Source organism: Suillus plorans, assembly GCF_016647745.1.
Source record: "Suillus plorans strain S12 chromosome Unknown HD556scaffold_49, whole genome shotgun sequence".
NCBI lineage: Eukaryota > Fungi > Basidiomycota > Agaricomycetes > Boletales > Suillaceae > Suillus > Suillus plorans.
The window spans coordinates 271,597-292,018 of NW_024537433.1; the positions used below are offsets into that span (position 1 = coordinate 271,597).

Here is a 20,422-nt window from a genome sequence, read left to right on the forward strand (position 1 = left end):
CACAGCATGTAGGTAACGGACCTCCGCATAAGCTGTGTTGTCAACTTGTTTATGGAAAGTCAAAGGAATGGCAGAGCCGCGTCAGTGAGGCTCAGCGCTCATGACCAGTTTGGTGCAATTTTTGTGGCGTATATCAAATTGACGTGTAGTTTGGTTACGAGTCTGGTTAATGATGTCACCCCCAGCGTCACGTCTAGTGTGGTCTAGAGTAGGACAGCGCTATGCTGTGACGCCTTCTCGGATCTCCGCTACGTAGTCGTACTGCAGTCATTGGTGAGTACCCGCGAATTGTTCGTTTGGTCATATAATTTGACCAGAGGTTTCCTCGACAAAACGCAGGTTGTACTCTCGCTGGGAGTAGATAATCGAGGTGTACCTGTTCTTTCCTGTTTCAATTGGAGGTTTTCTGTCCACAACCCATGGCAAATGCTTATGGACGCTTTGTCAAACGGAAAACTCTAACCCCAAAATATTCCTCGGCATCATTTGAACTGTACAGCTGGCTTTGAGCTGGCGCGAACTGGAATCCAATGAGTCCAAGATGTCATATATATGTTGTTGGAAATGGGGGACTGTGGGTCATAGGTTGCAGACGTACGACTCCTCTTCCTTGAGTGCAGATATCTTGCCTGCCTCCAGTGTTCGATTAGCCTCGCTGATATGCTGGGGGGACCTCCACGTAAATCATGGAGAGAATGTATACGGTACGCACGACACTATGTCCATGGTAGCCTCCTGATCAATGTGCAACAGGAATTTTACTTGGGCCTGGCATACAGTGATTATGGGCACTGGGGGTACGTCTGCCCTGGTTCACGCATTTCCGTACTGGAACGGTAGTCCGGCGATCAAGGTCGTCACTTTGATGGTTTTTTGTCTTAATCTCCTGCTCTTTGTCTTGTTTACTGGGGCGACTGTCGCGAGATACATAATGTTCCCTGACACCTGGCTCAAGATGATCCGACATCCAACTCAGGGCCCACTCATGGGTGCATTTCCAGCGGGAGCTACGACATTGATCAATATAGCATTAGTAAGCTTGCTGTTGTTCGTTTATGTTTACTGTCGATGGTCTCTTATTTATAGGTAGCCCATCAAGAATGGAACTTTGGAGGCACTGGTTTTCTATATACCCTCTGGGGTTGCTGGTGGCTCGACTCCATTGTGTCGTACCTCATCGCTTTTGGAATGCTGCATGCGATGTAAGTACAGAAGTTCGAATTTTCATGGTGTATCATTAATGGTGTGGCTGACAGGATGGTGGAGCAGAAACACGCTCTTGATACCATGACTGCTTTTTGGCTACTCCCAGCTATCAGTCTCATCGTTGCATCTTCAACCGGCGGTTTGCTCTCAATTGCGCTAAAAGCTCAGTCGATGGAGTTGGCCATATCAACAGCGCTGTTCTCGTTGACTATGGTTATCATTGGTCTCAGTCTCGCGTTGATGATGATCACGGTGTACCTCGCACGCCTTGTCATAAGCGGTCCGCCAGAGAAGCTGCTTGTTTTGTCTTCTTTCGTCGCATTGGGTCCCTTCGGTCAGGGAGGATACTCGCTACTTATTAATGGCCAGAACCTGTCTGAAATCCTTCCGCTGTACGTCTCTGGCACTTTCCCAGAGGCTGGAGGGCAGATAATATTCTCGTTCTGTTTCTGTGGAGCTTACATCCTATGGTCGATGGGCATCTGTTGGATCATCATTTCCTCCAACTCTATATTGAGTGTGCTCAGAAATGAGGGGGCTATACCCTTTTCCATCACGTATCAAGGGTTGATTTTCCCGAATGCTGTATTTGCCCTTCTCTCGATAAAGCTTGGGAACGTTCTGAACAGCGACATTTTCCGTGGATTTGGCGCAGCGTGGACAGGTCAGAATATCCGTCATTGTTATTTTCTAGACCTACTTACCATCTCTGATAGTCATTGTCTTCATTCTGTGGCTCAGCATCTTTGCAAGAACCAGCCTAGCAGTCATCGACAGGTCCATATTTGTAGCGCCGGATATCGTAGTTCCACTCTTGCCACTTGAGTTTACCGACAGTATAAAACCTGCGGGAACCAGCCATACTATTTCTATACACCAGAGTAGCTTTACGTAGTACCCTTTCGAATTGGGCATGCATACATACAAAGTTGCGCACATGGTAGAATTTCCTTGCTATTCCTTTCCTGTAACCTTGACACTGAGAATTAAAAATCACCTGGTTCAGTGTCTGTCTATCCCTGACGGCCACTTAAACTTAGTAGGAAGAGGGTTTTATCAGATGAAATCAGCGCGAGATAACTTCGAGTGAAGTTTTATCGACCAGATATGCTAGTACTAGTAATATAAGCGACATTAGGCATGTTTACTAGCTAGGAAATATGGTTTAGAACCGATGAGGTGCATGGTAGACCATTCACAATGTTTCGGCGCTGATTAGTTCAGCGATTAGCTGGCAACTTGACAAGTTCAGAATTGAGCACACCGCTTATTGAATAATTGGTTCAATCGCGTTGCTCCATCACGTGCCAGAGCCGTAAGCTCACCATAAGCATCAAACTTTTTTTTGACAAGCGAGGTCGACTTATGACATCTCTTTGCCCATGGCACGCATGGGTGCCTTTTTGACATTTGCGATTAACGAGTCACAATGTACATACCAGCGCTGGTATGCATACGCAGTTCTCGCATCCAAGTTTGTTTTATGTCGCTTTCCTGCACTGCTTAAGTTGAAATTAGTTGTGAGTGTCCTATTCCGAAATTTTCGCTTTCGAACCCTCCGTAATAATTCAGGTGAAAACTCTAAACGAGTCTAATTAAAGGTTTCTATAGCTGGAACTCTGCCGCAACACAGGAAATGGTAAGTTACCGTGCACAACTGGCACTGCCGGTGCTTTGATCCCATGATCCCTGACAACACGTACGTCTTGAAGTACGGCAAAACACCCTGTGTCCAGTGCTCCATCATGGCTACGGAGGGTTCTTCCTCAATTTGGTCTGCTTCATGGGTATAGGATGGATATAGCTCCAAAACCCGCCGACGACAGCGTTGTGCGAATAACTGACCGGGTGATGATATTCACTGCTTGGTCTCGAAACCGTTTGCAGCGGCAATGGATTGGCAAGTTTCAGATTCTCTTTTCCCGACGAGGTGTCCATATCCTTTCTTTCTCAGTGTGCCTAGCCTTTCTTCTCAGTGTTCATAAGCGAACAAGTCTTATCAGGGGTCTAATTTTACAGTGACAGTAACGGCAGGTGACGCTAATCTGAATCCCACCTCAAAAAACGTGCCCAGAAATGATACTACCTTTTTTTCCCTGTCTGTTAGTGTCCCTTCCTTACTCTCTAACGCGTTGATCGCGATGCCGCCGTTTCCTCTCGGAGTAACGTATGGAGCTTATTTCCTCTCAACAGTTCTCTGCGCTATACTTTGGGGAGTGTCTTGCGTGCAAACGTGAGCAATCACGCATATACTCAATTGCATCCTCACCATTTTCTAGCTTTTCTTATTATACCCGGTTGGTAAACTCTGCCAGTGGTGCAAGTGCTTGCTTGACCCAATTTATAGTTATGTCAGAGATGATCGATGGCTAAAAACTACGGTGAATCTCTTTTTGTCGTCTCTGTTCCGTGAACGTTCCTGAGCTTACCGAAGGTCGCTATTATATTGTTTGTCACCTGCAAGTCTTTCAATGTTTCCTGCTAATATCGTTGTGGTTTGTGGTTTAGTATGATGAACGCTGCACAGACAATGCTGATAATGCACGGAGGTAAGCAAGATATTTGTCTCTGATCCGGCAATCTCCAGACATCAAGTGCAGCGTACGCTTACCTAGTCATTCACTTTGGAGATTTTTCATTTTTTGAGATGGTCCTTCCGTAAGTATCCTGCATGTCATGCCACTTTTCTGTATGAGATTAATATTGTTATAGGGTGTCCTCAGTGAGTCGTCTAGCATTACGATCATATATTGCACTAATGCAGCACAGACTGGATTTCTTCTCTCGGTAAGATCATAATCTGAACCTTTCGTCGCGTGTGCTCATTCCTGAGATAACTAGGCCCTTGTTTCTGTTTCTGTGCAAGGAATATTTGTCGTCAAAGCACAAAGACGTAGGTCTACGCGGTTTGTAGACTGACATACTTAACTAACGTCTTGGTGAAGTCAGCGAAACGAGATCAAGGGTGCTCCCCTCGCTCTGGGTCAGGATCAGTTCGGCTGTGTACTAAAGTCTACACTTAAGATGGCTCCAAATAGATCCCTTTGGCTCTTTTTGAACTTGGGGCTGCAATTTGTACGTTTGTGGCTCCTCGATGTTTTTGTGACTAAACGTCATCCATAGATTGTGTCGCTGAGAGGTGAGGGTTTCGCTCGAACATCAGATCTACTGTCAGGAACGCGTCATAGTTTTCAAAGTGGGAAGAATGTTTTCTTTACCGCGTCGCTGAAGGTGATAATAAAATGCCAAAGTCTGTCCCATTATGCAACCTCACATTCATTGAAAGGGAATCGTGGTTTCTTATCTTGCCGTCATGGCATTTGTTAATATTGCGACTGCATTTTTTTTGGCCAAATATTTGCGCATGTTGCACAGACAAGCCATGTCGTTTGCGTGAGTTCTCTTCTGGAAGAAGTCTGACTCTTGCTGAACACCTTGTTCTTGTGAATAGATTGAGTGACATGATCTATCGCTTGATCGTTTTCTCTGTGTTGAGTGGAATTTGGACCACTTTATTCGCTATTCTCGACATAGTTACAGTGAGTCATCATGACAATTCGGATATTTCTTGTGCTCATGTCGCTTTCAGTATCTTGGCTTTCCAAATACGGCGGTGTACGTCTTGTTCGACTTACCTCTTTGTTCGCTATACTGCAATACCCTCCTTGTGAGCCTCAACTCGCGGGATAGTGGGTCTGCCGCATCGATCAACGAATTGTCTACATTCAAAGCTGCATCGCGACCAGTCATCATATCAGTGGAGAGGGCACGCAGTAGCAATTTTAGTGACGACAGAGAAAGCATTTGTATGAGTGATTCAGACATAGTGTAATTGTTACGAATGGACAAAACTTCAGAAGATATCCTCATAATCATCCCCGATCTCCAAATACCTCCTAATGTCTTGTGCGTCCATCCCAGTTTGGCGAGTGAAATGTGAAAGAAGGATGGAATAGTTGTCTGAAGAGGTTGTTGCTAAATAGCAAATGATTTGACGGGCATTTACTGACCTGTCCACCGTACTGCCGCCTCATGTGCCAGTGTGACAGCTCTCCTTTTCTCTTCAACTTTCACAGGATCACAAGCGCCGTAAGCATCGATTTCTTCTTGTAGAACAGCGAGTTGCTTTTTCAAGGAAGTAAGCTGCTCCAACGCTGCCGCGCGAGAGTCCTAATTCTCCCTGATTATTTATTATTCGTCGGATGAAAATGAAACCAACACTTAGGGGTCTGAGAGTTCTCTCGTGTTCGATAGCTGTTTTTAGCTCAGCTAGCTGAACCTCGTGACTGGCCCTTGTCTCCTTCACGCTGTCTAGGCGGTTTTGGACCTATGGCGTGCACATGTCAGTATAATTCGCATCTTGAAAAGCGAACAGTTCAACAATAGTTCCTCTTTGCGAAGGAAAGCTCCAGAAAACTTCAAACATGGTTAGCATCCGGGTTCTTGCGCATATCAAGCGCATATATCCAGGTTTGGAGGCATACAGTTTGAAGCACCGATTTTATCACCCTGGACAAGGCCATCGTCGACGAGGGACTGTAAGACTTCTTTGACCGTCTGGGAAACTTGGGATCTTTTAAGCGTTATCCGATTAGTGTGAAAAATAGTCATACCAATTCCCTTGAGCTTGGGACCCAGCTTCTCAAGCTCCTTCAACTATAGAACAATCGAAAGTCAGAATAAGTCATCTGAGAGATAAGATAGGTCACACTTGATAGAAGTCTTTCTGACACCCATATTCTGTCAGTTCGGAAAGATCAAATTGCAAAGGCACGGGTGATAACTCACTGAGTCGTGGAATATCTCCAATAACTTAGTGCGTTTCTCTTCCAAAGACAGACCTCGTGGTGCCTAAAAATGTTGCATGACCAACCAATAACGACCAAAGGATTCCATACCATTTTTCAAACAGAGATAGTGTTCCGACTTGTTTGCTTTACAGAGGAAACGTAGAAGATATTACTCAAGGAGTGAAACGCGTCGCGCGAGGAAGCCAGTATAGGTCACGTGTTACCTAATCGGAAATTACAAACGGTTCAAGCGATGAATGCATGCATTTACATGTGGAAGTAACGTGAAAGTAAGCAGAAATGACCGTGATGATTACATACGAAAAACATGCAGTCAAAGTCCTGGAGCGAGAACGCGAGCATTTGTTCCTGGTAAAAATGGATGTAGAAAGCTAAGTAAAATGCAGAGGCGGAGGATGTAACGCAGGATGATATACAGACACTAAACAAGATAAGGTCGTCATGCGAGGAAACAGCAGGGAACGTGAAAGGGGGCATGAACGATGGTGTTGCGTCACCGCAGGATATCAAGGCGCTGGTCATGGGAGGGGTAGCGATACGCGATAAATTCTCGGTCTTGCTCGACCCGCTCCTCCAGCGCCTTGCGGGAGGTGATAGACATACGCGGACCTGCACTTTGGCGAGATATGGAATGGGTATATGTTGTCGTGAGGTTATCTTCCCCCTCGAAGAGTGACGTCGTTAACGGCGGGAATTCATGCGAGTCGCTACCTTTGGCTGGCTCTGGCTGTGTAGTTTTCCTGCCCAGCAAGGACGCAAGTCCAAATCTGCTCCTCCGCTTACTGGGTGTAAATGGCTGAGGATTTTCATCGATGTGCTCCAAGGGGCCAAGCGAGCGTCTGGAGATGCCAAACTCATTGTACATACCACCAGGACCTTTTGAAGGATCGTGTGCACCCAAGGGCATCATGGTCTGAATACCCAGGCTAGGACGGGAGGTGGAACCACTGAAAGACTGTCGTCTGGGTTCTGTGCGGAATGGGGCGTGCGGTAGAGTAAGATCACTAGATTCCTGACCAACCTGACGAGGATCATAGGTGTATAGTGTCTGCGGCCGTGATTCCGCACCAGGATTATTCGGTCGAAGTTTGACCTCACCGGGAAGGGGTGGCAAAGATTTTTCCCGAGAGAGCATGACTTGTGGCTTGGTCGTTCTGGGAAGTGTCATGCCATTGGTGGAGGCAAAAGTATTCTGCTGGAGCTTCTGACGGATATCAGGCTCGGAGATAACAGGATGAAGTGACTTTGGTCTGCCGCTCTCGTCAGCAACAACGGCATAATTCTCTTTCTCGTCAATTTGTGCGCTGCTTTTGCGGTCAGCATCACGATCTATGCCTGATGGACGTGAAGAAGTAGGTGAGGGAAGGAGGCTAGACGGCGCTGTCGAAGGGGACATGCCTGAAGAAGAAAATTGGTTGCGCGGCGAGGATGTCGAAGGAAGCGATGGAGTGGACACGTGGCGCCCACTGCTTCCCAGGTGCTCTCCTGGTCCTCTTTCGACCAGATATGACAAAGGGGGTGGAGGCGCCAAAGGCAAGTCATCCTCATTCCGCTCAGTATCTTGAGACCGGGCCAAATCTCGGCTGCTCGCATGGTCCTGCGGATTCTCTTTGTTTCCCCTGACGAGCTTCCATATCTTTGCAATACCCTTACGCTTCTTCTTCGATTTGTCCTTCTCATCGACCGGCGTATCAAGGGGTTCCTGGGGTTCCACTGGTGGCCACAGTTGACTATGTCTGGGAGTAGATAGCATACTCCGATCGCCGACAGGCGATCGTACGCGAAGTCCAGTGCTTTCATGATGCAGGGCCACGCTACAAATATGTCATGAAAATGACCCTTTTATGGAAGAAAATACGTACTGCATATCAATCATACTGCCCGACATCCCCGAATGAGCGAGACTATCCTGGCTACGCCATGTAGTACTCAAATTCTTGAAGCCAAAGAAACGCGAGCGTCGTGGAGAAGCAGACCCTCGGCTGTGCGCATCTGAGAATGATGCTTGCGAATAAACCTGACCCAAACTTTGCTGCCTGTCCGCTGGCGCAGTCAGAGAGCTGACTGGCCTGATGGAGCTTATAGCAGAGTATCGCGAGCTTTGCATTGGTCCAAGACCACTGTCAGTATGCGGACCTAGACTGTGGACCGAATAAAGGGAGGTGACGTCCACTGCAGAACTTCTAGAAGACTTCCGGCCGCGACGATCCCGCTTCTCATTCCTACGGCGGCGCTCTTCTTCTTTTTCTTCTTTACGAATGTCGACATGCTCAACGATGAGACCGTTCTCCAGAACTGTGAGGTCACGTGAAGGACTCCGGATATGATGGCCGAGGGCCCCATTCTGGCCAATGGATACATGGGGTGGCTTGAGACGAAAAGCAGCATCTTCTACTCCGCCGTTCAAATCATAGGCTGAACGGCGGAATTGTGAGTACGTGTCTCGCATCTTGTGCTCCAGTTGCATCGATTCTTGCATAGCACGTGCGTGTGCAAGTGCCTCAGCCTCGAGGAGACTCCGCTGTGCCTTCACGTACTGCTCCAGAGTCTGCTGTTTCGATGCTGGCTCTCGAGGAGTCTAGTTTGAATGATTAAAATAACTAATGATGAGCCGACCAGATTTGCTTACCATCGTGTGCCATATTTTGATGTTTTGTTCAGTTAAGCGTCCGCCTCGTGCTCTAGGTTTCGAAGAGCACTCGGATGATAAGATTCCAGCTGCCTCGTCCTCCTGTTCTCTGCGAAGTAACTCCTCATAGAGTACATCACTTTCACGCTCCCACATCCCAGGACCGACTACGACTACATCTGCCATGTCCTGGTCACGCATTGCACACTCTACACATATTTCCTCAGGAGGAGTTGGGGGATTTGGGGAGAGGATGGGATTGATCGGATCTGGGGCAGCGGCAGGGGTGATGTAAGTGGGATGTTGCGCGTATGCACGTGGACTAGAAGAAATGGGAATCGTGATGCCCATAGTGGGACTGTAGGATCGTGATGTGGATACCCCATTTGGGGGTGGTAATCTGGATGGACCAGGAGCATCGAGTTGGGGATAAGAGGGCTGCCGGTTGCTGGCAGGTTTGAGGGAAGCCGGAACATCGCGAAGTGCTTGTGGAGGTGAAGGTAAAGTTGTGAAAGACTCCCCAGCGGACTTGAATGAGTCATCGAAAAGATGCGAATTTATCAACCCTCCGCTGCCGGATGTCCGAACGTTATCGTCGAGGCTATAACGTTCGCCGATACGGTGGGCTGTTCCCTGCGACAAGGAGCTAGAGATCATATTGAGCTGTAGGCCTTGTTGGTCATCAGCATTGAAATCCTCTTTGTCCTGAGGCGCTTGTTCCATTGCTTCCGAACGAGATGGAGGATGTTGGTGTTCAGTCGCTCCCCAAGTCTGCGGACCTGTGGACCCAATAATCATGGGACTAGTGTTATGGAAGCTCTTGTCTAGGGTGAGAGTGGGGTATCGGTTGTCCTTGAAATCGAGATCAGAAATGGCGAGGCTACGTTGAAAGATATTGACATGAAGATTCGGGGGAAGAGTTGACGGAACAGGACTACAATCAGGTCGCGAAGGTTGAATAATGGTCGAGACCGCAGCCATAACGCTTGAAATAACCCGACCAAAATTGACGGTGAGAGTCCAGGGAACAATAAAGGCTCCCCAGCTGAACGATACGTGGGCTAGCCGTCGACGTAAACAATGAGCGAAGCTCGACACCGTCGTCAATAACCGATTAACAACCCGGTACACTGCCAACTCAAAGGGGGACGTATAGGAAAATCAAAGAACAGGGACAGTGTTATGTTTGAGGCAGGAAATGAGGCGATGAAATTCGAACGGTAATATTGCGGCAATATACCACGATCCATTTCCCAGGCGGTCCCTGGACCGGCCGGCCCTGTCCGTTTACACAGATCAGATAGTAGTAGTTTCATAATATTTGGCAGTGCCTGCTAGCTCAACATAAACTATGTATGTTACACGCGACACAGACTAGCCAAGTGATCCGTACCGTAGCTATAGACTAGTACTAATATTACATGGGAAATGTCCACTAGATTGAAGACCGTAACATCAATAACGCAGGTTACCGAGCTGCGGACAGGCTGTATGTACAAAATAAATCTATATTATACCATTGATTTCGGACGATGCAAACATTTGCCACGTCTGTATGTTCAACAGTTACTACGGATCCCTCGAGCGACGCCCGATTTCCCCCACATTCCTGTGCAATGTACGGTGGGCGCCGGGACGTAAGAAGTTCATCAGACCAGCGTGTTTGTCTGAATCCTAGAGGCTAGAAGCTTGATGGAGAAAAACGGGTAGAACACATTTGGCTGATCGGCTGAGGCACCAACTACCCGCGGATTCAAATATTTGAATGCCGCGCAGCCCTCACCGTTTTTGGACAATCTTCTGACCTTCTTTGACGGATGCCGGGAATGACACAGAAGTGGAGAGGACTGCACAAGGAGACTCTTGGGATGCGAGTGTACATTCGCTTGGAGTGTGAATCGCGTGAAAGAGCAGCATGTCGTCCCACGAGCGACGAAACGGCCAGTCCAGTGGAGAGGCTGGCAAGTTACTATGGTAGATGATCATGCCATGGGCAAGACCTTGGGAAGAAAATATAGGTCTAGGAGCCAGCTAGTCCCCCCTAGACCGTCAGACTATAAACCAATAAGCATAATCGTTCCTTTTCAGTAGTAAGGACAACAGTGCTGTGGTAGCATATGCAACCCGCCACGTCCATAGACATTCAAGCTGCAACTGCACAATCCTCCACACACTATCAGAATAGCGGTGACGATCCAAGGCTGAGGGTAGTACTTACAAATTATTCTGCATGTCCTGATGTAGTGACTATTCAATCAGTCAAAATAACACAAATTATTATGTGCTAGCCGGGAGAAACTCGAGAAAAAATGCCAGCGGGAGAGGTGGGGCACTGCGCGAGAACACAGCGGACTAAGCGAGTGACGGGTGGGCCAGACAATGCTGCATGAAGTTGGACAAGGAAAAAACGGTTAGCATGCCAGCCAACCTAAAAATACCCTTTACCTGACTTACTTAAGTCGTCCGATATACGTACATGAAACAGTACCTTCTGCCGTAAGGTGGGCCGGAGTAAGCCATTTGAAACGCAGGTCATTGGGGCCCTTACAAGGTCGGAGATATCGAGGCTTACTAGCGCTTATGTAAACCTTAGGCACGATAGGTGGACGTTCAGCTTCCTCACATCACACAATTCCAATGGAACGTATCCTCCTATTCTCTCGCTATGCTAGTTCCATACATGGAGGATAATTACAAGAACATACACTTTTGTGGACTGTGAAACACGGTATCTCGAATGCTGCAGGAAATGATATGATGTACAAGTGGCAATGATGATGGTGATGGGGTTGTGATGAGATGCACCACATGACTGGTCCTGATTCTAAACCCCGCAATGTTCTGAAAAAGATGAAGAGACGAACGTAAACACACTTAGCTCACGCATCAAAAACCTCTTGTGCTCCCAAACTGATCATAAACCATGTCCCGCAGCCTCACCCACACGCGTGACTCGGCACCAGCAGCTGACTGTTCCATTTCCGACACCTTCCGTTCCGTCTCTACGAGTCGACGCTTCAAGTTATGAACTTCATCCCTCTCGGTCTCAAGTAATCGGTAGGCGTCACGAGAACGGGTCTCAGCTTCTCTGACAGACAGGTCAGTGCGTTCCTGGCGCTTCTTCGCAGCAGCAAGGTCGGCTTCAATTGTAGACTTGGCTATGCGCGTGAGTCGGAGCTCATCCTCTAGAGCTAGAATACGAGTAGAAGCGGGAGCAGTGGGGACGCCTGATGTTTGCTTGGACATAGAAATAGGTAGGCTGTTGTTGGCGGTGGAAAGCTTTCGGGTGTGATCTGCAAAAGCTAGTCCTAGGGCGTTCACATCTGTACTAGTATTTCCTGACTTGGAAGAAATTAAGTCGTTTTTCGTTCCGTATATTGTACGAAAAAGTTCTTGAGCAGCGGTTGCATGTGCTATCCTCTCTTCGGGAGATGAAGAATCGCGGCTTATGTCCAGCTGACAGGCTGCGAGAACGAGAATGGCAGAGCGTAAGACAGCGGCGTCGTGAGCTGTGGTGTTGACGTCTATGGGTGTAAATACGGAAGGTGCGGGAGATTTCGCTAGCGATGAGGAAGCCTGATGGAAGGGACCTTTGAGAGCCGTCAGTGCCCAACATAATCAGTGATAATTCCAGGATAATAATTTCACCATTTTCTTTGTTTTTCCCAGTCAAAACACCGCCCGCACGAGTAGCAGGGGCATGCTTGCCAAGCAAGGCCCTAATCACCTTGCAAGCTGCACGAGAACGGCCAGTCCGCCTGTAGTGTGCTGCGGCAACAAGATATGCGCCAGGTTCGCTCTGAGTTGCTCCAAGCAATGTGATAGGACCAATAGGGTCATCAGGAAGTAGGTTCAAGTCGTAACTCAACGGGTGCCCGTGGTGTAAGAGAGAAAGCCTCTCTGGTCCAAAAGTGAAGGGAATTGGTCGAAGCTCAACCGTAGAAGATTCTAGCAAAGGCAGGGAAATGGGTGCAATGGATACAGGAGTTGGGGGAAGTACTTGCTGAATTGGTGTCGCGGGAACCTTGCTCTTGGCAAGCGCCGGATTGCATGAAGGAGTAATGCTCAAATCGATGCTGTCTAGAAATCTATCCACGGACTGTACAGATGGCATGCCTTGCGATGCAGGGTGCTGTGCATCATGACAAGCACTTACAGATCCAGAACATCCATTATTCAGGGAGGGTAAAGACGTTTTTTCTTTTCCCTTATCGTTAGAAGTGCGGCGATCGGAAGATTTGGTAATATGGAACGAGGGGCCTTTGCTGTCCTTGTGGTTGTTAGGTGCAGGGGAGCTGCTACGGTGGTGCTCCTTACGATAGGAAGGAGCGCGCCAAGGGCCAGACCGTGCATAGCGGTCAGTAATGAAGGCATCATCATCATGACGCAGCCTCTGGGCAAGACACATCCTGTCTCCATCATTGGAATCCTTGCGTTCACGTGCTTCCGTGGACCGCTTGCGCTTCTTACAGACCACTCCTTCCGCTCGTGATGTTGACTTTTTTACTAGGCTTCTATAGGGCCTTGGTGGAAGGTGGTCCGCAGCGGGTCGCGATGATGAGCGCTCTAACGGGGAAGGCGACGCGGGGCTGGTTGCGCGATTGTTAGTCATCACGGTTTCGGTCACTAGAGAGATTTAAAATTTTAACGCGTCGAATATGGTCTTTCGACGCGTCAAGGACATCAGAATTATCGTAGCGATGATCAGATAGATAGAGAGAGACTCACAGATCTTGGGACAAGTAAAATGAGGGTGTCCTACGCGGGACTTGCGCGGGGTGCGATAGCCTCTAGTACTATGATACAAGACTAAATCCCAGTTCCGTACAAATAAGAGAGAGAAAGAGGGGAGAACGAAAAGAACAAGTGAGTTGGTCAATCTTTATGGCCACTGATAGAAATGAATTGTGAAAGGATAAGGAATCGCAATTGCGTTGGATGTATTTGAACAGAAGGCGCAACCTTCTCTTATGGAATCTTCCGCGGCTTTACGTATCCTAATTAGGTGCGCACAAGTGCTCAACAAGTGACCTCCACCTTTGAAATTTGAGTACCAGTGTCAGCCTGCACTGTCTGGTCCCCATCGGCACCAGGTCAGATGGTGATTGTATTTCTAAAACATACAATACCGCCATGCCAACAGATGTGACAACACCGCTGTGAGTGTCCTGCCTATTTATATAGGAGCGAGGTAGACAAAATAGTCACCTCTGGGCAGGCCTTATAGAATGGAGAATTGAGACAGCCGGAACATTTCTTTATGACAAAAACAATGGTCACTGCTGCGTACTATAGCCAGCGCGCTCAAGGTAAAAGAATTTTGACCTACTACTTACGGACGAGACATTGTCAGAAACCATGGTTGCGCAGTCTTGCCCCCAACATGCGCCTATGCTGCACAGGATTTATTGCATCCGAAAAAAGTTGTGGAATCCCGGTATCCGTCACACTACTGTGGACAATATAAAGCAGATGAACCTCAGTGAACTGCGCAGCAGGCTCTCCCACTTTTTTTTTTGAATTCTCCCCCGGTAATCTTGTAACTATTCAAATCTTCCCCTTCGTTTAATAACTTAGTCCTTGAAAACCTCTAAATTCACGATGTTCTTCAACTTTGCAATTCTTCTAGCTGGCGCTGGTTTCGCCGTTGCTCAATCGTACGTTAGAGCAAAGTGTTTTTTTGGGGGAAACTGGGCTGATATTTTTTGTGCTCAGGGGACTCTCTTCGCAGTGCCAGAGTGCACTGCTTAACATTTCAACCTCGTCCAGTGCCGCATGTTTGAATCCATCAGGACTTATCTCGCTCGTTATCACGAACTCAAACTCAAGTTCGATTATTCCTGGTGTCAACACCTGGATTTCGGGCTTGTGCTCTCAAGCCGCCTGTAGTAACTCGACCCTCCAAACTGTCGTAACAGACGTCATTTCGGGATGTTCTACTGATCTCTCGAGTCTTGGAGTAATTACCACCGATCCCACTGCTATTGTCACATCCATTCAGGCCTCTTACCCTACTGTTCGACAGCTTTTGTGTTTGACAGAGTGAGTTGAGCAACTATCATTTACTTTTCCATTTTTTCTGATCAATTTTTAGCATTTTGTTGACCACTCATTGTGTTCCTGAGGTGCTCACGGGCATACAGTCTGCCACGACGACTCTTTCGCTAAATAGCATAATCACACTTGTCACAAAATTGGTGTCCGGTCGGAGCACTGGAATTCCCTCGAGTGCTATCTGCACCAATTGCACTAAGGCCGCCTATACCGTCCTTAGTCAGGGTCTTCCTGGTATTGCTACCGCTGCTCAAAGTTCATTCTCATCCGAATGTGGTGCCAACTACACAGGTAATTTTGGTTTCATTTTATTTCGTCAATGCGCTCACATCCTCTGGCAGATGGTCAGATGCCTTCTAGTATTCAGGCGACAGCAGGCAATTCCTCGTCAACAACCAGCAGTAGTGGTGCTATTGCGCTTTCTGTTGGTAGTCTCAAAATGGGTGCTGCTGCTGTTGCAGCCGTTTCAGCCGCCTTTGCAATCTTTGCTTAACTTTTACTTTTGTAACGGACTTATGAAATTATTTGGACTGTTGAGCAGCTTGGTGAATTATTTACTATCATGAACATTATACCAATGTTGTCTGCTCGTAGAGTACAATATTGTCAATGAACCGATCTCTTGCAATCAAAGCAGGGGCAATTGGGAAATTGCGAGCTTAATGAGGAATTACGTCAGCCTCCACACATCTGGACTCGAGGGTTCAGACAAAGTTGTTCCCATACGCTGCGATCCAAGGCCTTGTTCACTGAGCCAACGAGTAATCTCTCTGACTGACATATAGTCGGTCGATGTCCACGATGCAGACAAGCACACCTCGCTCGCCGCGCTTTGACCTTCCTCCTGCACCTGTTTATACCACTTCCAATACAGCTGACAACGGCCTGGCGGAGTGGACGAGCAAGATCAAGGCAATGCAACGTCAGGTCAACGCGGATGATGAGGCAGAGCAGCGTCGTCTCGAGGAAGAAATCGTACGGGCACGACTTGCGAGGATGAGACGAAGTACATCAGGCATGAGCGGTGATTTCGGCGTCGGCATGCATGGCATTGATCTGGGTCGGTATCTTTTGGCGTGGACACTTCCATATTCTCTAACTTGTAGATGATTGCATAGGCAAGTTACAGGAATCATCATCTAGTGTCACTCCTTCGCCAAATGATCTGCTTGCGGGCAACACTACCAGTGCACCTGCCTCAGAGAAGCCACCTCGAGCTATACCTTCACATAAAGCAGCAGTGTCATCTAATACAACGACCCAGAGAGCCCCTATGTCATTGGCTGCATTTATGGGTGGATCGACGGCTGCTGGCCCTCGATTGAAACGCCACGAGCCACAACAGGATGCCACTGTTGTGCATGATGGGCGTAAGGATCACGGTCCCGTGCATCCAATATTCGGAAGAAATGGAATCGCTATGCCGGGGATGGTCAAAGGAGGTGCACAACCTCCTGCAGCTGCCACATCTCCACCTTCCGCTAGCACACCCGTTCGTGCATTTCCCACTTCCACACCAGATATCGTGAGATCCCGTACTACTAGTACTTCCTCTGTCGCCCGTCGTTATGTGGAACAACTTGAAAGTCAGCCGCAGTCTCTGAACCCAGGACTTGTAGGGCCAGGCATCCGGGAGCGCAGGATAAGCACTCCCGCGGGCAACATTTCAGCACAGCTGAGAGTAGAAACGCCACACTCGCCTTCTTACCGTCTGTCTCAGAACTATGGTGCCAGAGCTGCTGTGGTTCCACCAAGTTCCCTCGTTGAATCTCGATCGAAAACCCCCACCACTGCGGAGATGCGCCCCAAGACACCTGTTACTGAAACTCGTGTGAAGACTCCCAATCCTGAATCTGTCCGTGCTAAGACAGTGACAGAATCTGTATACTCCAAGACGCCTAATCCTGAACATACTCGGGCGAAGACTCCCAACCCTGAGCCCAATCGTGCAAAAACGCCTGATGCAGATTCTGGCTACACGAAGAGCCCAATTTATACACGTTCAAATTCCTCTCAGCCCTCTTGGACACCTAGACAACAGTCTACTCCAATTCCATCTGTCACTCCAACGTCCCCTGTGCGGCAGACTTACTCTCCACAACCATCACGCGGGGTCTCCCCTGCCTTTCTGTGTCCGCCTGTCAATTCATCTACCAAGGATCCAACGCCAAGTATCAGCCGGCTGCAGGGTCGTGGCTTTGTGCAGAGTGTTGTTCAAGCCAGTGGGCGCCTCGAATCAGCAGCAGGAGCCGCGAGGAGGGAGAGCACATTTGGATCCCCAAGTCAAGCCGCCAGTGAAACACGAGATAAGAATGCTAGAAGAGCAAGTGTCTTAGACCGTTGGCAGCCTGCAATGAATAATGCTGGAACACCATCACTGCCCCCACAAACCCCATTCCCGGCAAACCGCGGAAGGACACCGGAAGCCAGGCAGGCAGAAGTGAAAACACACGACACAGAATTTCCTTTGAAGAGCGCTGTATCCATTCCCACCCTTCCGAAAACGGCATCTGGGAAGACCAGTGCTCTTCCAGAGAGCGCGAATCATAACTTAGGGTCATCCACCACAATGATTGCATACATCAAGCCAACCAAGACTGGTGATGATCCAGTCGTTCGCAATGTTGATGAACTCGGGGTGAAAGCGGACGGGAGTGAGGCGAGGACGCGTGTATCTTCGTCTCCTAACAAGCCATTGAGTCATGTGCGTGCTCTCCGGTAATGCTCAACGCATCGATGGTTGATGGATTTTTTCTTTATATCCACATTTTTTGATATCTTGGTTTCGTTTAATGGTATATGATGGTTTTTAATCGGAATACGCACTCTTTTTGCCGTGATTCGATTTTTCTTTGTTTGCCGGCTTCTGAATTACTAGCCAACCAAGGATAGAGCGAAGAAACCTCGCAAAACAGGTGGTTCTGGACATGTTGCCTCTCCTGAAGGACAGCCTCTTGATGTAAAAGCCACTTTACCACAACCGATTGCGGTAGAACCGATCACCTCAACAAAAAACACTCAATTGCTTCCAATTGCTCCCACCCAGCCAATGATACGATCTCGATTGGAACCTCAGTCACAGCTTCCACTGACGATCGCACCATTTAACACCACTGGTCGTGTCACAGACCGCTGGACAGAACCGACATTGATTGGTGTAAAGCCTATTGCATCCTCAAATTCTACTGCAGGCCAGCCTCCCCCGAGTCAGAAACCGCACGGTACGGTGGGAAGACTGGCTCTGCCAGGCCTAGCGGCTGCACCAGAAACTGCAGAGAAAGTGAAGGAGAAACCTCCTCTTGGAAAGGAGCGCGCGGTCTCACCTTCGCCAGCGAAACATGGCCGCACTCCTAGCACAGGGAATCGCGCCACCGTCATGGATGTTGCGCAAGCTTTGAGTGGGGCCCAGCAGGGGAACGATTGCACGCTGAGTCCACTTGCTCCTGGCATTCTGAGTTCTCAGGCTGAGAAGAGGAAGTCGAGCATTGAGAAATACTCCTCTTTTATGATGCCACCGCTGAAGGAAGTGAAGACCCCTGTGTCGTCTCCAGCAGGAACATTGGCAAAATCATCTGGGGAGGCGTTGCTGGATTCCAAACTCGTCGGTGAAAGCTCCAAAAGTAGTCTGGGAGTCAAGCCAACTATCCAGCGCACTGCGTCGAGTTCATCTCTAGTGTTCGATGTTGTTCACATCGGTGAGTTGAGCTACATTGTTTGGCGTCAAGTAATTATTGATTCGATTCTTCTGACAGATCACACGAACGAGTCCCTGCCAAATGTCGATGTGGATGCTCTGTTGAAATCTGTTCCTCCAACGTTTAGCGCTGACCCGAATATTCACACCATCTCTGTTGAGACTTTATCCATCAATAACGGCACCGCGACTCCCGTCCTGTGCGATATTCATATTTTCTACGATACGGAGGCTTTGGTGATTGTACACCGCGGAAAGGCCCGTGACGGTGGGCTTGTTTCCACGAAGGTTTGGTGCTGGCATGGGAAACAATGCCGATTTGGCGAGAGAGAGCAGAAGAAGGCAGATGAGCTTGCAAGACGGTATGGATCAGCTCTGGTAAGGATATGTTTTTAAGGGAAGAATTAGACATAAAACATAGAAATGACTTCCAGGAAACAGTGTTCCAACGACATGAACCTCCAGAACTTGTTCATGTTCTGGGAGGAAAGATTGCAATCCGGCAGGTCGGTATCATAATACCTCACGACGTTGTTGTTATGCTGTTACGTTAATACCCATTCCCTAGGGCACTCGCACGCACTGGACTTCTGAAAATACAGCAATGCACGTGGTGCGCTCGAGCGAGGAATACATATATATTGACGAGTTGGATTTGGTATGCTGCTCGCATGAACAGACCTGGAACAACGTTGAACTCCTGATTACAGAGCATCCGAAACCTGTGTTCAGGCTATAGTTATTGTGTCTCTATCCTTGACCAGATTTATGTTTGGCATGGTTGTGGGTCAACTCCGAAGGAACGCAATGCTGCCCGAGATTACGCACAGGTCTCCGCCGCGAAAGGGACTTCTATCAAGGAACTTCGAGAAGGTGACAATGATGTAGATGACGAGATGTTCTGGATGGTCCTTGGTGACTCTGGGGATTACGCCAAGGCAGACTATTGGAGATTTAGAAATGCTTCTGCTCCCAGTGATCCTCGATGCTGGATCGTGGATGCCACAGTCGAAGGCGACCCGGTATGCTGTTTGATGACATGCGGTTGGCTTGCACCTGACATGGATGCAGATTCGTGCTGTTGCATTGATATCGGCAGAGACTATACTTCAGCAATCAGTGTACATTATCGACTGCTCTTTGGAATTCTTTGTCCTGGTTGGAAAACACGCACGTTCCAAACGTTCCGATATCTCTCTAGCAATTCAGACCGTCATGGTAAGTATCATGTCTCTGCTATGAAAATCACCCGCATGATTTCATATGTTAGGCCATGGCGAAGAAGGTGGCAATATCTAAACCTTTCTCTCCGACCATCCATGTGCTTGTAATACCTACGCAACTTCCTCTGGATATGCGGCATGCCTTCCGCGATCTTGATGAGTCTCAAGTGGTACTGTCTTCTCTCTTCGAGCATCCAGCCCACACTGATCTTGTGCACTAGAATGGGGGCTTCGTCCCCGATCACATGAATATCCTTTCGACTACTGAGGCGATTGAGCATGTTAGTGTCCTTTCATGACTTGCTAGTTCTTCTTCAATGTTGCTCACTGACTACCTTTCTGAAATAGCTGCGCACTTCATCTTGGGAGAAAGCAGCATTGCGAGATCAGAATATGCTTCCTTTGGGTCTTGATGCAGTTCCTGTACTGTCATCTTGATATATGCGCAAGTGACAATTTTTCTGACGCTAGATATGAATAATTGGAATGATTTATACTATAGAGTGATTTTTACTCATGCTTTCAGCCTGCTGCAATCAATCGGTGCCCATCCTCCAGCGATCACCTTCTTTTTGGATTTACAAGAAGTTGTTGACAATCACTTACGATAATTAGACGCACGAGATCATGATGCTCTTAGATTGACGACCATGCCGGTATCACTAAATGTAGGTTAGAGGCGGAAATGCATTCTGGCTGCAGGCGAATTGAGCGTGAATATTCTTAATAGAACCTAAGAACGAGCCGACTGTCTTTAATTGAGATGCCACGAGTTTCACCCAGGTCGGAATATGTTTTGGGAGAT

The 20,422-nt window shown here is 48.2% G+C and overlaps 8 protein-coding genes across 8 annotated transcripts; 5 read left to right on the forward strand and 3 right to left on the reverse strand.

Annotated features, from left to right (window-relative positions):
* Positions 1-660: 660 nt before the first annotated feature.
* HD556DRAFT_1242071 (voltage-dependent anion channel) lies at positions 661-2,101 on the forward strand (the record flags this gene model as incomplete). The annotated part of the gene is made up of 5 exons (XM_041298241.1): positions 661-704; positions 754-1,033; positions 1,087-1,202; positions 1,257-1,870; positions 1,923-2,101. 5 exons carry the CDS (start codon positions 661-663, stop codon positions 2,099-2,101), a joined length of 1,233 nt encoding a protein of 410 aa, XP_041157526.1.
* A 1,552-nt stretch (positions 2,102-3,653) lies between these two features.
* HD556DRAFT_697449 (uncharacterized protein) lies at positions 3,654-4,434 on the forward strand. The gene is made up of 8 exons (XM_041311338.1): positions 3,654-3,701; positions 3,807-3,864; positions 3,919-3,928; positions 3,976-3,993; positions 4,048-4,099; positions 4,152-4,189; positions 4,245-4,281; positions 4,330-4,434. Exons 2-8 carry the CDS (start codon positions 3,854-3,856, stop codon positions 4,347-4,349), a joined length of 186 nt encoding a protein of 61 aa, XP_041157527.1. The 5' UTR covers positions 3,654-3,701; positions 3,807-3,853; the 3' UTR covers positions 4,350-4,434.
* Positions 4,435-4,489: 55 nt separating this feature from the next.
* Positions 4,490-5,376, forward strand: HD556DRAFT_1391140 (uncharacterized protein). The gene is made up of 3 exons (XM_041303554.1): positions 4,490-4,599; positions 4,658-4,745; positions 4,796-5,376. The coding sequence occupies exons 1-3, from the start codon at positions 4,520-4,522 to the stop codon at positions 5,036-5,038; spliced, it is 411 nt and encodes a 136-aa protein (XP_041157528.1). The 5' UTR covers positions 4,490-4,519; the 3' UTR covers positions 5,039-5,376.
* HD556DRAFT_1242165 (meiotic nuclear division protein 1) lies at positions 5,060-6,057 on the reverse strand (the record flags this gene model as incomplete). The annotated part of the gene is made up of 8 exons (XM_041298251.1): positions 5,060-5,181; positions 5,217-5,376; positions 5,426-5,533; positions 5,588-5,622; positions 5,691-5,771; positions 5,820-5,862; positions 5,918-5,932; positions 5,995-6,057. Coding segments are annotated over 8 exons (627 nt in total), but the record flags the coding sequence as incomplete, so codon positions are not given.
* A 453-nt stretch (positions 6,058-6,510) lies between these two features.
* HD556DRAFT_1242255 (uncharacterized protein) lies at positions 6,511-9,627 on the reverse strand (the record flags this gene model as incomplete). Its single annotated transcript, XM_041298263.1, has 3 exons — positions 6,511-7,831; positions 7,880-8,595; positions 8,647-9,627. 3 exons carry the CDS (start codon positions 9,625-9,627, stop codon positions 6,511-6,513), a joined length of 3,018 nt encoding a protein of 1,005 aa, XP_041157530.1.
* A 1,620-nt stretch (positions 9,628-11,247) lies between these two features.
* Positions 11,248-12,985, reverse strand: HD556DRAFT_1391147 (uncharacterized protein). The gene is made up of 3 exons (XM_041303555.1): positions 12,964-12,985; positions 12,295-12,916; positions 11,248-12,236 (listed from the first exon to the last, which is right to left on the reverse strand). The coding sequence occupies exons 2-3, from the start codon at positions 12,758-12,760 to the stop codon at positions 11,533-11,535; spliced, it is 1,170 nt and encodes a 389-aa protein (XP_041157531.1). The 5' UTR covers positions 12,761-12,916; positions 12,964-12,985; the 3' UTR covers positions 11,248-11,532.
* Positions 12,986-14,247: 1,262 nt separating this feature from the next.
* Positions 14,248-15,193, forward strand: HD556DRAFT_1242172 (uncharacterized protein; the record flags this gene model as incomplete). Its single annotated transcript, XM_041298252.1, has 4 exons — positions 14,248-14,303; positions 14,362-14,688; positions 14,741-14,991; positions 15,042-15,193. 4 exons carry the CDS (start codon positions 14,248-14,250, stop codon positions 15,191-15,193), a joined length of 786 nt encoding a protein of 261 aa, XP_041157532.1.
* Positions 15,194-15,390: 197 nt separating this feature from the next.
* HD556DRAFT_1391162 (uncharacterized protein) lies at positions 15,391-20,324 on the forward strand. Its single transcript, XM_041303556.1, has 12 exons — positions 15,391-15,760; positions 15,819-17,404; positions 17,579-18,395; positions 18,453-18,772; positions 18,829-18,900; positions 18,963-19,052; positions 19,105-19,416; positions 19,466-19,612; positions 19,665-19,787; positions 19,839-19,898; positions 19,966-20,062; positions 20,120-20,324. The coding sequence occupies exons 1-11, from the start codon at positions 15,493-15,495 to the stop codon at positions 20,053-20,055; spliced, it is 3,885 nt and encodes a 1,294-aa protein (XP_041157533.1). The 5' UTR covers positions 15,391-15,492; the 3' UTR covers positions 20,056-20,062; positions 20,120-20,324.
* The last annotated feature ends 98 nt before the right edge of the window (positions 20,325-20,422 follow it).

Excerpts from the sequence above, each read along its gene's own strand:
- HD556DRAFT_697449 (XM_041311338.1), top strand. Across the intron at positions 4,100-4,151 it reads TGTCGTCAAAGCACAAAGAC|TCAGCGAAACGAGATCAAGG; the intron begins GTAGGTCTACGC and ends GTCTTGGTGAAG. Across the intron at positions 4,282-4,329 it reads TGAACTTGGGGCTGCAATTT|ATTGTGTCGCTGAGAGGTGA; the intron begins GTACGTTTGTGG and ends CGTCATCCATAG.
- HD556DRAFT_1391140 (XM_041303554.1), top strand. The coding sequence starts at position 4,520 with ATGGCATTTGTTAATATTGCGACTGCATTTTTTTTGGCCAAATATTTG. Across the intron at positions 4,600-4,657 it reads AGACAAGCCATGTCGTTTGC|ATTGAGTGACATGATCTATC; the intron begins GTGAGTTCTCTT and ends TCTTGTGAATAG. Across the intron at positions 4,746-4,795 it reads CTATTCTCGACATAGTTACA|TATCTTGGCTTTCCAAATAC; the intron begins GTGAGTCATCAT and ends TGTCGCTTTCAG.
- HD556DRAFT_1391147 (XM_041303555.1), bottom strand. The coding sequence starts at position 12,760 with ATGCCATCTGTACAGTCCGTGGATAGATTTCTAGACAGCATCGATTTG. Across the intron at positions 12,237-12,294 it reads TGGGAAAAACAAAGAAAATG|GTCCCTTCCATCAGGCTTCC; the intron begins GTGAAATTATTA and ends CGGCTCTCAAAG.
- HD556DRAFT_1391162 (XM_041303556.1), top strand. The coding sequence starts at position 15,493 with ATGTCCACGATGCAGACAAGCACACCTCGCTCGCCGCGCTTTGACCTT. Across the intron at positions 18,901-18,962 it reads GAAAGATTGCAATCCGGCAG|GGCACTCGCACGCACTGGAC; the intron begins GTCGGTATCATA and ends CCCATTCCCTAG. Across the intron at positions 19,417-19,465 it reads CCACAGTCGAAGGCGACCCG|ATTCGTGCTGTTGCATTGAT; the intron begins GTATGCTGTTTG and ends ACATGGATGCAG.